The sequence below is a fragment of the Gigantopelta aegis genome, chromosome 8 (assembly GCF_016097555.1).
Source record: "Gigantopelta aegis isolate Gae_Host chromosome 8, Gae_host_genome, whole genome shotgun sequence".
NCBI lineage: Eukaryota > Metazoa > Mollusca > Gastropoda > Neomphalida > Peltospiridae > Gigantopelta > Gigantopelta aegis.
The window spans coordinates 13,807,492-13,824,411 of NC_054706.1; the positions used below are offsets into that span (position 1 = coordinate 13,807,492).

Consider the following 16,920-nt stretch of genomic DNA (forward strand, 5'->3'; position numbering starts at 1 on the left):
AAATGATTGAAAAAAAGGTCAAGTACATGTTTAAATTAGCTCGTAAATCAGCTATCAATCTGAAGTGATGGAATGGTTTTAGACGGTTATAATCGCTTTCTCAGCCAGAGATAACTCTACAACGAAAACACGGAATTGTTGCCTAGCACATGGTAGGCACAGATTCTTGATATAATACAAAACACATCCTATATTTGATGCTAAATACCTTTACACTGATAATTTTCAAGTTCGCTGATATTAAATATTTCACATAGTAACCACTAATACCACTAACCCGTCAGCACCCCCTTTCAATAATGTTCTGGTTAAACACACAGGTGTTGACGGGTTTCTTCCTTTCATGTGCGTATTAGTGAAATATATGTTATCGGCGAACTCGAAAATAATGAACGAAATGTTATTTAGCGTCAAACATAGGAGTATTGGTTATTAGAGTGGGAATATTTGCCTATCGTTTTATCTCTGGCTGAGAAATCAGCCATAGCCATTCAAATGTCCCTCTAACTCTCAAACAGCAGAGTACTCGGGATATGATAGATAGTGTGCAGACACCTTACTCACAGCATAAAGTGGCGTGTTCACTTACACCAGTGGCGGATCCAGAAAATCCATTTGGGGGTGGGGAATGACATGAGGCGGAATTCCAAGGGAACTTTGGGGGAGGTTTGGAGGGGGTGGGGGGACGAAAATTAATATAAAATAAAATTATAACTGCCGCAAAAAAAATATTGGGGGGCAGGCCCCTGGGCCCCTCTAGATCCGCCTCTGTACACGTATACGGACATGGATACGGACATGGCTAAACTTTCACACAAAGAAATAACATAGGACTGTGCCCATTTGTCCAGTGTAGAGTGCTGTTCCGTGTACGGCTGCGGATACCTTTTGCCGACCGGATCATTTCCAAACATTACAAGCTTCTTAAACTAGGTTGTACAATGATGTGTTGCAAGGTAATAAATACATCGTTTCGAGCTAATATTTAGAACCCTTTGACAACCTTTCGACCAGCTTGCTGCATGCCTGCAATAATCTTACAGAAAGCTTGCATTACAGAAAAAGTAAAACTTTTACAATATCATCAAATGACAACCAAAGGTCACTTAAAATAGCCTGATGGATTTATGCAGTGTATTGTATATAAACGTTAACAAATTCAGATATTTGACATTCAAAATTGCCTGTAATGTACCGATAAGTGATTGTAGAATTGTTTACATGCTAAAATATTGTTTTAAATATTTTCCTTTGAATGTGTCATATGTGTGTAAATATATTTCTTCAAGTTGATCCTGCAACCAATGTTTTGATATCTGTTTTAGGCAACCGACATAGACGAACCACATTCACAGAATTCAAATGTAACTTACAACATAAGGCATGTGTCTGGTGGGCTGTTTGCAAATTTCAGCATACATAAGTCTGTTGGTATGATCACACTCAATGGTGCATTAGATTATGAAGAGTTAATCAAAACTGTTAATGTCCCCATAATTTTGACAGTCACAGCAGAGGATCATGGAATTCCACCTAATACAGCCACCACCTCTGTCACCATACACGTACAGGTAATATAATTGAATTATACAACCCAGTAATCTCCACTATACTCAAGAAGAATGGAATGATATAGTTTTATTAATTTGTTCTGATGAAGTTGTATTTGATTATTCTTTTCTTGATCTGTCTCTACTAGTCGGGTATCCGTTCTGTAGGATGTAGGGTAAACCAACCAATAAGATCATGTTTCACCCATTATGAAGCAGGCAACATTAACATTCACTAAGGGTAGATATTGGTACTTTATTTTAGTAACTTGACCAGATTTTTTTTTCAAATTGCCCATTAAGACAACATTTTGTTGATGTTTACAAAACACCTTTTCTTTTTTATATTAAGCAAAACTAATATTATTGGTACATATATGAATATAGATGCTTACTTAAGTGTCTACATAATAGTGTTATTGATATGTGCTGATGTATATCCACCATTTAATTGTAGACGTGATGTAAATTATATATATAGCATCGATCTGCACAGACCTTCTAGTTTCAACTGTTTTCAACAGCGTTTAACCGCATGAGTTATTTGGATGAATAATCAGAATGATAGATGTATGGGTGAGTGTTGTATTTATGGACATACATATTGATAGTTTAGTGCATAAATGTTTAAGACCATGACTTATGAATGTGTTCAAATGCATTTCAGGACATTAATGATGAAACACCACGGTTTGATCAAGACATTTACAAAGGAAGCATACTGGAGAATGCAAACGAAGGTTTATCAGTTTTCTATTTTCACACATTTAAATGGAAAGAAAACGAAACAGGGGATCTCTCGTATATACCTCCTATAGATAGGCCAGTACGTATCATGACCTTTGATGGACCTGTCACGGGGCAGTGATTGGGTGGTGAAAACACCTGAGTCCTTTGCACTGCAAGGTTGTTGTTTTTTTTAATCCTACTGCCCCCTTTCCTTTATCTCCTTTGAATTCCGTCTCATTCCTTCCCGATCTGGCAACTTCTCCTATCTTTCAACTTCTTTCGCTGTCCACCTCCACATTCCAGTCCTTGTCTCTCCAACCGTGGCAGGTGCTTGTCTCTTGTGGCTATCTGTGCCACACACCTGCACCACAAGTTTGTGCTATACCACTGAGATACATAATTTCCATGTGTCCCTATTTACGAAGAGATCTTAGCGCTAAGATCACCGTAAGTGCATAACTAAGGTGATCTTAGCGCTAAAATTGCTTCATAAATGGGTGTCCAAGACAGTCTTGAATATTGAAACCTATAGAACAGGTCTGTGACGTTTTGTTATTATACAAATCCCGCCTTTCTGGCGTAGATTACCTGACGTGTTTGTCCTTTTGTAGGTTTGTTTTTCTGAGGTGTTTTAGAATTGCATTGACAGTTAAAGGGACATTCCCGAGTTTGCTGCATTGTAAGATGTTTCTGACTAATAAACTTTTTCTACGATTAATCTTACATATTAAATATATTTTCTTATTTTGAATATCAGTGTTTGTATATTCAATGTGTTTCTGGTCGTCTTAATAAGGCCAAACTGGATTTTGTCTTCAAATAATTTCATAATTTTTTTTAGGAAATAAAATGAAATTTAACCTAGTACAAATATTAGAACAATCAGAAACACGTTTAATATACAGCCACTAATATTTTATGTAGAAATATATATTTTACATGTAATTACAGTCGTCAAAAGGTTAGTCGATAACATCTTTAAAAATGCAGCAAACTCAGGAATGTCCCTTTAATATTAATTTTTTTTTTAAGTTATCTCTGTAAACGTGTAGCAGGACAATCATACATTTTAAAAATAATTAATCACATTATATCGTATAATATTAAACACGCAGTAGTAAATACGAGACACAGTGATGCATGCTTTAACACATACTTATTGTTTAGTCATAACTGATACCTTTAACAGTTTTTCCCGTTTGCACCGATTTAACAAACATGTACACTATACAATTAGTAGACAGTACAGAAAGCAAGGTACATAATTATGCAAACAGATGTTTTGTAGTAGCTAGACTAATTTGTAAGTTTCATCACTGACATGTAAAATGAGTGTCTTCTTTTTGGTGACACTTACTGCATAACTGATTTATACTCAGTACAAAAACTAGATCATTATGAAACACTGACGACCTGAATACACATAACAACACTATAGTAAGGATGACATTGTAATGGGTTTTGAATAACAATAAATATATTGATATTCTAAAGATTGTTCAAAACATTATCAATATTGGGGGTTTTTCAGGTACTTATGTTAAGAGAATTAATGCTGCTGACCAAGATGGTAGTGCTCCTAACAATGTGGTGTTTTATCTCATCGACTCTGGCGGATCTGACAAATTCCGTGTGGAGAGCAAGACTGGAAACATCACTGTTCAGAGAGGAGCCAAACTCGATCGAGAGATTGAAGCTTCCTATAACCTTACTGTGATTGCCATGGATCGAGGATCACCACCTCGGTCGACCACAGCAACAGTCAGTGTCACAATTAACGATGTTAATGATGAAGCTCCACGGTTTAATTCAAATCAAATGTCAAAATCGATATTGGAAAACAGTACACATGATACTCGGGTAATCAAATTCACGGCATCTGACAAGGATTTGGACTCTAATCTGCATTACAAACTTCTATGGAATATCAGTACTGCACTAAATGACAAGGATCAGAAGATAACTATCAACAAAGTGAAGGTACGTGTTACCTTTTAATAAATAAAACAACATCAATTTCAGTTTTTATCACAGCTGTATTTATTCCAGTGACCTCTGTCCTTTGCCAGTTTTGTTTTAGTGAACTATTTTGGGGCGGCAGTCTCTTTGTGGCCTTCAAATTATGTTTTATCACTTACTGCTAGATGTCTTTTCTACAACAGTTAAGCGCTATAAGTACACAGCTATAATATAATTAAGTAAATTTGTTACAGTTTCTCATAATGATTGTTTTAGTTTTTTTATGAGTCTGATACTCCGTATTACTAAGTTCCAAATCCATTAATATATATATATATATATATATTGTGATGCGATAATATAACTAAGAAATGTATATTACTAATTACACATATTCAATATCTTTTCAAAAGTAGTTTTGGTTTTTACCTATCTTTTGTTAGTTTACGTGAAATATATAATTATTTGGTTAACCTGATCAATTACCTCAAACTTTACTGTATTTCTAGTTGAATGAATGAATGTTTAACGACACCCCAGCACGAAAAATACATCGGCTATTGGGTGTCAAACTATGGTATTTCTAGTTGATACAGTAAATTTAAAGGGACACGCCCTAGTTGTTAACCATTACGCCGTTGTTTTTCGCTATTAAACCCATTTTTTTCACAAATAAAATTGCACTTTACTTACCGTTTATTATTTAGAATATACATTTCCATTCACCTGAAGTGTTTTTTGGTAATCCTGGTAATCCTGGTATTTGTAATACCACAAAATGCATTTTTCGTATTTCTTAAAAAGCCACGTACCTCTGAGAAAAAAAACGTTGAGCAGACAAGGTCTAATCTATTTTTAGAAGGGATATTCCCATTTCAATGTCACAGACGTTGGTATACCACGTGACCGTTATCATTTTGGTTCGGTTTGTTTTCTCGTGCACGGTTCGCGCAATCAACATCCGATTTGTTGTCGTTTGCTTGTTGTTCATTTGTGAGGTTTTTCTTCACAGTTCGTGAACATTTTCATTAACAATAAAGTTCAGACAAGTAAGTATCTCAATACAAAACGTTACAAACTCTTAAAACCAATAATTTTGCTAAGTCTTACGATATCTGGAGAGGGGATACAACCTTGGGGGGTGGGGGTGGGGGACACAAACTATATTGTTATAGAGTAGGGGAAAAAAGTCTTACATTTTCGTCCTGGGGAGGGGAAGTGCCTCTCCACCCCTGACGACGACGAAGACGACTACTACTACTACTTCTACTACTACTACTACCACCACCCCCAAAAAACAACAAAAAATACAACAAAAAAACATACTACCACCACCACCACCACCACCACCACCACCCACCACCCACCACCACCACCACCAATAATAAACGGTGCATCTAATTGCTAATAACAATAGGTTAGGCACTAGTACTAGCGAATGTAGGCTAATTGCGGTTTATACAAAATATATAAAATTGATTATTTCAAACACTGTAGTATAGTCAACATGGTCAGTGTCGTCTTATTCCCATTCAAGTATCATGATTGCTGCAGCAGCCACTTCCTAAACAGAAGCACCCATGATCGTAAAGTAACTTCCTGTTCCAAACTCATTCCGTTCGCTGTCTAGGACAGAACAGTTGGAACATGTCCAGGAGAGGTGAAAGGAACGCACCCAAAGTCTGTGGCCACTCTGTGAAATTTGTCGTGACGTAGGCATTTTTGTGCTTCGAGCGACATCTAACGGTGACAGAATACTAACTTTCAAAATTATGTCAAGCGATTGGGACTTGGGGATTCCCATGGTATTTATCGATATAAAACCTGCTTTTTCACTCCATTTTATAAAAACGTGATCTAAGTGTGTTACAGGTTTGTAGATAACCAAAATTACAATTTATTTTCGCTGGATGGAACTATGGCGTGCGGCTTTAAGTAAAACAAAATCTAAGAATATCGTATTCCAGATCATTAGAGATCAGTTTAGTTGATATTGGCATGAATTTAAAGTTGCATTACCCATATGTGAACAAAACAACGGTTCAAGTAAAATAGTGTTGCCAATGTTATCTGATTGATTGAACATCAGCATTAATCGAATAGGAACTTTACCACTGGGCTACGTCTCGCCATATATAGTTTATGTCACGTACCGTAACTGCAATATTCTTTTCGTATTGTATTCACTTTTTTGTCATTACTGGTACGTTGAGGGTAAATGAACAAATCACACAATATAAACTGCAGTTGTGATAAGTAATAAATGAAATTAGAGAAATACTGTTTTATCAACAACAAAAACAAAATAATAATAATAAAAATAATGTTAAAAAAATGGATGTACGTCACTTGCTTCATAACTTCAGTAGAAGTCTCTCTCCCCCCCCCCCCCCCCCCCCGGAATTTACCTGATAAACCCGGAAACAAAATTTCATTTCTTTTCTTCTTCTTTAGTATAAACTAGAATTCTTTGTAATTGTTTATTAATAATTGTTTTATTTTTTTAAAGTATGGAAATATTGAAATATGATTCTTTTTTATTCCCGACTTCAGTCAAGAATTTGTTCTGGAAAAATGTCAGTAATTATTCTAAATAATGCTATTTCGCTCCAGGACCATGTTTCCATTAACGTAATCATAATATAATAATTATGCATTGTACATAACCGACATGCTATACACACGATATATAATGATCACGGGTTTACTACTCGGTTTGATTACCTCCTTTTTCTTATTAATTTTGGCAATCGTCAGTATCACAGATTCGGACACCATTCTTGATCTTATTTAAAAGGGATTTAATCAAAGCGCCATATCATTTAATGCTATAATACTGTGTGGCAGAACGCTTGATTCGTTCCATTCCTCGATAAGGCACTATAGAGAAACGAAACAAGCTTGCCTCAAATACAGATCGTTCGCTTTCTCGTTAATATTCATAAACATTCTGTGACGTGGAACTGGTGGGTCCCTATGTAAGGATATTGAAAATGGCTTAACGTGTTTCAAAGACTCTTTCTCTAATGTTAAAATATTTAAATGAAGAATATTGATACATATTAGTGTTTCAATGTGCAGTTATACTGATATGACGTATGGTGCCATGGATTCATTGTCTTCACAATCCAATGCGTTTCACATGGGATTTCTGCTTAATTATTGTACCTGGAGCAGATTACAACATAGTGGTGTGTACATCGTCATTTAATATATCACAGACGTTGATTTTTATCAACTGAAACAACAGTACATGGGCTATGAATGCACGAAATGCATGGCATATTCCCAGGTAATTTTCTATATAATATAAGTTGATTGTTTTGCAGTGTTGTATAGCTACAATGCACAGGTTGTGGACGTTATACTAGTTGAACTATATGCTCAATGATTTTCCCTCTTTTATTAGTCATGGTTTTCAATCAACGTTTCCACTGGAGATATACGTGTCGACTCTACGCTTGACAGGGAAACGGCCGAAACAGTGACATTACGAATATTTGTGGAAGATAAAAATGCCACGGAAAACAAAAACACCCAGACAGCTACAGGTAATGTTTTAATGCAAAAATATATCATGACAGGGAACTAACATTACAATAAAGATGAACCCAACACAATATGCGTGATATCAAATCGAATGTGATATTATTTTCAATGAGTGTGTAAGAAATGTATTTAAACTAGTAGATATAATCTTTGTGTAAATGCCTGTAATCAGTCTGTTCTAGCAGATTGGTGTTATGTCACATGACCGTATGACATTCCTATATTTGCAGGGACATTAACCGTGACTATTCTTGATGTGAATGATAACAGTCCAGAGTTTACCCAGGGCCGTGTAATTCCACTCTCAGTCTCTGAGAGCACACCTGTCGGCACTGATCTGATGACTATTACAGCTATTGACATTGACAAAGACAATGTTGTATCTTTCCACTTGCTGAATACAGATGTTTTCAATATTACAAAAGATGGTAAGTATGTCCAGTGTTTTGTTGTATCTTTCCGCTTGCTGAATACAGATGTTTTCAATATTACAAAAGATGGTAAGTATGTCCAGTGTTTTGTTGTATCTTTCCGCTTGCTGAATACAGATGTTTTCAATATTACAAAAGATGGTAAGTATGTCCAGTGTTTTGTTGTATCTTTCCGCTTGCTGAATACAGATGTTTTCAATATTACAAAAGATGGTAAGTATGTCCAGTGTTTTGTTGTATCTTTCTGCTTGCTGAATACAGATGTTTTCAATATTACAAAAGATGGTAAGTATGTCCAGTGTTTTGTTGTATTATTATATCACTGTGAATGGAAAGGAATACTTGTTTAGCAATTTGTCAGTACTTTTTAAACTATAAAAGCTTTATGGTGTCTACAATGTATTTATTTGAACAAATTGATTATACTTATGTACGTTTTTTAACAATTTTATTTCGCCTGATTTATAATATTATATATTGCCCTCAATGTCAATTTCCAAATGGACTAATTCATTCAGATAATTTATCAGTTGCCTAAATATTTCTATCATCTTACAAATTCACAAAATCAGGCCGGTTTTTTTATAATAAAATGACTGAAAATTTTGTTTTATATCACAGTGTATCTATTGTTTTACAGGACAGCTTCTTCTAGCAAATACCACTGATCGTGAAACAAAAGACAGCTATGAGATCACCGTTGTTGCCACAGATAACGGATTGCCTCCACTTAAATCCAATGCTACAATCAACATCACTGTTCTTGATTCCAACGACAATGACCCACAGTTTAATATGGCCCAGACCACCTTCCATATACCAGAAAATGAAACAAATGGCACATTGGTAGCGACACTAAATGCTAGTGATGCCGATATTGGACCTAATGCTCGGATAACATTCATTAATAATGATGGTTGGAAGAAAACATTCAGAATGAATCAAACAACTGTAAGTTATTTGTATCACAGAGGAATTAATATTGCTATTGACTATTGCTTCTGTAATAAGACTTTGCTAAATTTATAAAATTGCTGCATATTAATACCAAACTTACAATAGTTTTCAACTCAGTGTTTGACAACACACTTTCTTAACTACAGTGAATTAGGCTTCCAGTTTTGTGGAGGGCCCTGTGACCGAGCTATGTGAATCGGTGTAGGAAGTTCTGATCCTGCCAGATGACACTTAGTGTTTTTAAATATTATGAAGCTAACGATTTTTTCGCAACCCCCATTTTTGCCGACTTGCAGTTGGCAGTGTATGTCAATAGTTTATAAAACACCCATTCCATACGGTATAGCATTCATGTACTGCTATTTATAGAATATTAAACAAACTTTCATTTTGTGTTATGTTTATGTCCCTCGTGAATTAATTTTCACTCAAAAGCTTTAGCCAGTGACAACGAAAATTATTTCACGAGGGACATAAAACATGATACAAATGGGAGTGAGTTTAATATCCTATTTATGACCTATAATCGGTTTTAATTCATTTCACTGATCTCATTTAGCTGATGTATTACGTCACACTTGGTGTTCTAGTGGGAAGTAACACTGATATTTTTAACCATATGAGTAATGATAAATATTACGTGACCTAGATAGAATATTAACCCACTACCTACTAACTGTCAGTGTGACAACATATTTACTGTGTTGAGTGGGTGTGCTGCCCAACTATCGTTCATAGCGATCGCGTGCCAATATGTATTTAGCTATGGTGAATGTCAGTGAGTCGAAATTTGGCAATTTAATGAGTTGGGCAACTTTGCTGTTGCGTTGTTGTTGATGACAAAACTGTCTATAATTGATACAGGGATTTACTAACATTCTCACACAGAAACTCTACTGTTTATAGTTGACTTATTCATAGTCTAAAAAACTCATAGTAAAATACTAAATTAATAATAAAAGATAAATACATTAACAATAATTCATAAATTTATTACATTATATAATTTTAACTATATTCACCAAAATAGTGTTAAAAATTATCATTAGAAAATTCAACATTCAAAATATAATTCTGAATATGTGTGTGTGTGTGTGTGTGTGTGTGTGTGTGTGTGTGTGTGTGTTATAATAGTGTTATATTTTCATATAGTCCCAAACCATTTTGCATATATTTTGGCTACTTCCTAAATGAACGTTTTAATACGTGTCTTAACGGGCTGACATGTCAAAGAAGCATTGTCACAAACTGCGTGTGGAAAACATATATTGATATGTGTTTGAGAATATGCTGTTATAATTCGCAACCAGTATTCATTCCATAACTAATTATTTATTCAACTAAAAATTATATTTTCAGTCTGCATACCAGTTCATCTGAGGAACAGGCTCAATATAAACCGTAGGCACTTTGACAATGGTGCCTTGGTCATTTAATATTTATAACCCACTCCGCCAATGATACTTTGCTGACCACTTGTTGTTACACCCAATCTAATGTATACATGTTTATATTTATTTTCAGGGAAATATTTATCTTAATGGGAATCTTGACAGAGAAGCTATTCCATCATATCGCTTTGAGATCTCTGCTCGAGATAACCCATCATCGGGTGACAGCCGAAAGAGTAAAATAACCATAACGTTTGTAGTAACGGACGTCAATGACAATCCTCCTCACTTTAGCTCCCAGAACTACACAGGTGTAATAGCAGAGAATGCCAAGATTAGTGCTGTCATCAAAACACAACCAACTATATTAGCAACAGACAAGGATAATGGGACAAATGCTGCAATAAAGTATTCTTTTAAACATTCAAACATCTCCCATCTGTTTCACATTGATGAAAATTCTGGCGAAGTGTCTGTTCGTGACAGCCTTCTAGGAAAGGCAGATAACTACACGCTTACTGTGATTGCAACAGATCAAGGTGAAGGACATCTCAATGACAACACAACATTAATTATAAAAGTTTTGGATAAAAATCTCAATCATCCAGTATTTGTCACACCATTTAATTTGAAAGCAATGCCAGAGGTAAGTTTGTTAAAGATGATATATATATATATGATTAAACTAGCTATTTTTGTACTGATATAATGTACAATACAAACATGGTAATAAAGGGATATTCAGTAAACGCATAACAACATGCATATTATATTAATTTGATACAGTGATAATACAGTCTAGTACTCAAAATTATTTCACAAATTACAATGTAATTATGCTGGAAGTCAACACAAATATCATGAGTAGTGTGCATCGTCTTCAAAACCGTTTAGTGTGAATTTGCCAGCTATTATTCAAATCATTGTACTAGTTAAATTTGATTAGAATTACACTTGAATGGAACCTGCTAGACTCCATTATATTTGTTTACTGCGCAAATGTTCGAAGCTTTTAAAATGAGGATCTGTGTTCTGCAAGCATCAAATTTTTTATTTGTAATAAGTTATAGTAAAGTTTACTTTTGAGTTGGGCGTCAAATATATACTGTAAAATCATTTCTCATTTGCTTTAGAAAACATACTTTCAGATACACTGGTCCTATTTATAGTGATATTACAATGATCGATTATAACCTAAAATTGATCGGTGTGGACCTAACGTTTTTATAATCCATTCTGTGGGAAACTACTAATAGTTCCTTCTGTTCAGATGATATAATTGATGTAAATATGCTGGGGTTAGGATTGTTCATGAGTACCTAAAGACAAAGTATATTAAAAGGTTATTAAATGTAAAAATAGCCATGTGTTGGGTGAACACAACACAAGGTGCTTGCCCTTATAATTCCAATCCTTCTAAAAGCCCATATAATTCTAACCGATTGTGTAATAATAAGTTAATCGATTGATGTTAACTGATTATAACCAATGATCGATGTCCAACCAATTCCCAACACTACATATTTCTAAACTGATGTTCCATTGATTGGTGTGTACTGCTACCATAAAACTTACTTACCCCATTCACAAATGAAACATTTTGATGCCAGGAATAATTTAAGATTGCAACTATGTTTGATCAAATGTGGATTATCTGCAATGTGGAGACATCAATTGTCTTGCATTCATTACACTTTTTTTTTTACTGATTGCAGTGTGCACGTATTGGAGCAACCGTTTATCAGTTTACTGCAACAGATGCGGATAAAGATAAAATCCACAATGGTAAAGTGGAGTACAGGTTTGATAACAGCTCATCTACTGACTATCATTATCTGAATATCGACCGGAATTCTGGTGAACTGACCATCAACAAGCATTTGGATCGGGAAAATAAAAGTGTTTTATTGGTAAATAGATTGAACAATCAGGAAAACCCCCACAAACATTAGCCCAACAAGTAAGGTATACTAAATCTTTAGATCATGGGCTAATGTTTGTGGGGGTTTTCCTGATTGTTCAATCAAACTATGTATTGAAAACACATATTGATTGCCATTTTAACTTTCTTAACTTTATATTTTGGTAACTCATTAAAGTATTTATCATTTTATGACAAAATGTTTACAAATTTATGGCCAATTTACTAATTACGAGTGGTTATAAAGTTACATTTGCCTTTTCGGTGTGTTGTCAAAATGATGTCAAACCCATATTTTATAGCTCTTTTGGAAAGGCATCCTAAAGCAAAATAAGATAGGAAATGGTTTCGTATTGAATTTCAAAAATAACATTCAATACCATGTATTTTGATATATCAGTATTGTTATATTGGTCGTATAATCATATTTTGAACATCTAATGGGACATGTTAGCTAGGTGTGTAGCAGCTGTAGTTACTGCAGTATTTAGACTACAAACCAACTTCTAGTATAATACATTATTTAGTTTATCATCATTAGCTAGGTGTTACGTGTTATGGTTATTGTAATATTTGGTCAACAAACCCAATGCAGTCATATAAGCCGCTCGTGATAGTTAACATGACATTGGTTTGCAAAGGAGAGGATAGTATATTCCACTGATATAGTATAGCGTGTGTTGTGTATTGTTTGGAATAGAAAATGGATCAGATGGCCCACTAGGTGGGGTAGGTACCACGAACTATCACTCAGAATGTTTATCTCTGAGAGGCATCCTGATCCTAAATCATGAGGACTTGTTGTACTTTTTATTTAAATAAATGTCTCATACTGGCTGACCAGGGTGGATCCAGAATTCTGTGAGAGGGACCAGGACATGTACTCTAAAGTATGTTGGTAAACATGAAGTTGTGCTAATGATTGTAGGGTACAGCTACTGTAATATCTACCCACGCCACATCTACAAGGAAGTTGTAACATTATAATAACTTTGCAGATACGAGTAGTGGCTTACGATTTGGGCATACCAAGTTTGACAGCGCTAACCCGAGAGCTGACCATTAAGATTAGTGACGTCAATGACCATCCACCAACGTTCAGCAATGTTCCTTCCAAGCGGGTCAAGTGGAATGTGACGGAGAACAGAAACAATGTGAAGATAGGAACTGTCAAAGCAAATGACCCGGATTCAGAAGCGTGTGCAAGTTATCATATATCAGGTGAGCTTTAAACATTGGAACGTTAGATATAGAATTAATCTGAACGAGAAAACCCAAGCATTGTTAAACTCGTGTCACTGCACATTCAAGGGATATTTTGACAAAAAAATTATTTTATGTGTTTTACCTATATACAGCACGTTTACATGTACATGTAGGCTATCACAACGACCAATATTTCGATGTAACAAAGTCGAAGGTACCTTCTTGATAAAATGTTTCATCAAACTGAGCACAGCCACAGTGACTCTAGCATATGTCTTTATCCTTCTTGCTTTGGAGGACGTAGCAGCAATTTCAACAAATGTCTTAGTTTAAGATATACACCTGCCAAATGACTTTGTCAAATTGTTCCTTGGAATCTTATGTTATTGTTGTAAACAAAGGTGAACAAGAATATAACTATCTTCAGCAGATTTTGACAGTTTTAAACACTGAAAGTTATTCGAGACAAAAGTATTTCGAGGTTTACATTTGTGAAATGTTCAATATTTAATACATAACAGAATAACACATTTATCTTCTATGAATTATCCACCAGAGTTGAAATAAAAGAAATAACTGAATGTATCAAAACAGTGTCATACCTTAAACTATACTTGGATATGCAAATCGATAATGGTCTCCAAACATGGCTGTATGAGAAAAGGAATTATAACAAATTTCCAATAGGCAGTAAATCATGTTGTATACATAACATATCTGTGATTCCTAAGAGTATTCTCATTATTCTGATTTCACACAACACGCAGTAGTTTTCCTTTACTGGGGGCATTTTCTCCATTTTCAGGGCATTTTTTCATTTGAAAATTAAATAAAATAAACTTAAATAATGTGATTACTTTAATAAATGGATGGAGTGACAGGAGTTGCTGCATCCGCGTTATATAATTCAAGGACTCCTGGAAGCTTTTTAAATGTTCTATGGTAGAAATGTAGAACATAATTTCCAGCATGACACATCACTTGACTAACGTGATGTCCGGTGTTAACATAATCTATGCATAATCTATTTATGCATAATCTATTTTGATAGTGTAGATGTTTTTTCATCGTTTTTCAACGTATTTGACATGATTTGGCTGTTCCCACGATGGTTACAAGTGGGGCTGAATATACTCATCTTTGCAAGTGCACATAATATCATCAGGGGTAAAGCGCTCGCTTGATGCGCGGTCAGTCTGGGGTCGATCCCCGTCGGTGTGCCCATTGGGCTATTTCTCGTTCCAGCCAGTGCACTACGACTGGTATATCAAAGGTTGTGGTATGTGCTATCCTGTCTGTAGGATGGTGCATATAAAAGATTCCATGCTGCTAATCGAAAAGTGTAGCCCATGAAGTAGTGACAGTGGGTTTCCTATCTCAATATATGTGTGGTCCATACGACGCCATATAACCGTAAATAAAATGTGTTGAGTTTGTTGTTAAATAAAAAATAAAAAAAAATAAAAGAATTTAAAAAACATTTAATATCATCACTATTTGGACAGTGATTCATTCATGCATGTCAACACAACCTTTTAAATTTCCAGTGACCTGTCTCTTGTGCAAGTTTAGATTGTTCTAATCTTTCGGAGTGGCAGTCCTCTACTTCACAATAACCTCACGTGAACATGAGCTGTCATGTGCTGGATACGATTGTGAAGATGCTAATGGTTTGGTCATTCAGATTGTACAGAGCTAACGATTTTATGATGCTAGTCGTTTTATCGTTTGTGTATAAACATTCAGAAATAGATAGTTATTATATGGGTTACTTATGTATAGCACGAAATCCGTTAATTACAGTGCATAATGGGCATAGTCATAAAATACATCAGTGCATCAACGCTTGAAATATTTATACCAGTACCCAGAATGTATAAAATGTACTGACTTTTACATACCTTATTTTTTTACAACATGTATGAAACTATTGGTAGATCCATTTCAGTTTACATTTAACTTTCTTTTTCTTCTTCAGATAGTACAATAGCTAAGAAGCATCTCATAATAAAACAACTGGACAATGTGACAGCTGAGATTTATGTTAATGACTCATTTGACAGAGAAGTAACTGCTGATTTTACATTCAGTATCACTGTCGAAGACTGCTCTACTGTTAACAAATACAACGTGTGTACGGACAACTCTTTTGAACATTTTGATTCTGACAAGCTTGAAGTGAACATTGTAGTTGAAGACCAGAATGACAACCCGCCAAAATTTACCAAACCCAAAATATCAGCTGGACTTCGACAAAAGGTGGAAGTTGGAAAGCTGGTATTTAAACTCGAGGTACAAACAAAAGTTTTCTCTCTCTCTCTCTCTCTTTCTAATGTTCGTGACCCAGTGGTAAACTGCTCGCCTGATACCCTGTCGGTCTAGGATCGATGCCCGTCGTTCGGCTAATTCTCGTTCCAGCCAGTGCACCACGACTTCATGTGGGACAGTGCATATAAAAGATCCTTTGCTACTAATGGAAAATAAATAATTGTACTGTAAAAATGGTGTCGTTAAAAAAAACAAGCTTTAACTTTGTAATGTAAGAACCTTGTCAAAACTCTGCTTGGTGTAAAGATTTGAATTTTGATTGTGATTAAGGCATTCAGATTTGATAAGACGGATTCCAGAACTTATAACAAACGTGTGTGTGTGTGTGTGTGTGTGTGTGTGTGTGTGTGTGTGTGTGTATCGTGTAAAATATTGCTCATGTCATAACAATTACTCAATATCTAACTAGTGTAATATTGACACGCGCAGACTGGCGTGGGTTTTTTATTTGAATAACGTCACTTTGCTTCTCCCTGCATTAAAATACACTGAGTGCATGATACGTCCTTTTTTAGAACGCTAGAAACGTTTAAGAGCAAAATTGCTGTTAACCTATCTAACTGTATTTGTACCAAATAGTGTAATTTAAAAGTGTACCATTACGAAATATGGCATGAATTGAAATTGGGATATGATAGGCTGTTATATTTGGGTCTATTGTGTACGAAGCCAAACCGAGGTTGCGGTATGTGTCTGTCGTCGACCTGCTATTCTTTTTTACGGCCCTATTTACAAAATGTCAGCGTCAGATTTAGTCAACCCCATTCACTCAGCTCAATCTTTGTTGGTCCGATCAACAATTCAATTATTATTGTGAATTTCAACTCCTCATTAACTAACAATTAATGCAAGCTTCACGCCAAATTCTAAACTGTACATAGCTGACGTTTCGTTGCTCA

At 35.1% G+C, this 16,920-nt stretch overlaps 1 protein-coding gene across 1 annotated transcript in view; it reads left to right on the forward strand.

Moving 5' to 3' along the window:
* The first annotated feature begins 944 nt into the window (after positions 1-944).
* Positions 945-16,920, forward strand: part of LOC121379487 (protocadherin-like wing polarity protein stan) — a 34,408-nt gene continuing 18,432 nt past the window's right edge. The window contains exons 1-11 of the mRNA XM_041508132.1: positions 945-956; positions 1,326-1,571; positions 2,218-2,290; positions 3,811-4,259; positions 7,648-7,789; positions 8,018-8,215; positions 8,859-9,169; positions 10,700-11,212; positions 12,282-12,476; positions 13,486-13,708; positions 15,672-15,985. Of these exons, the coding sequence (XP_041364066.1) occupies positions 945-956; positions 1,326-1,571; positions 2,218-2,290; positions 3,811-4,259; positions 7,648-7,789; positions 8,018-8,215; positions 8,859-9,169; positions 10,700-11,212; positions 12,282-12,476; positions 13,486-13,708; positions 15,672-15,985 (2,676 nt within the window). The remainder of the gene's footprint in view (positions 957-1,325; positions 1,572-2,217; positions 2,291-3,810; positions 4,260-7,647; positions 7,790-8,017; positions 8,216-8,858; positions 9,170-10,699; positions 11,213-12,281; positions 12,477-13,485; positions 13,709-15,671; positions 15,986-16,920) is intronic.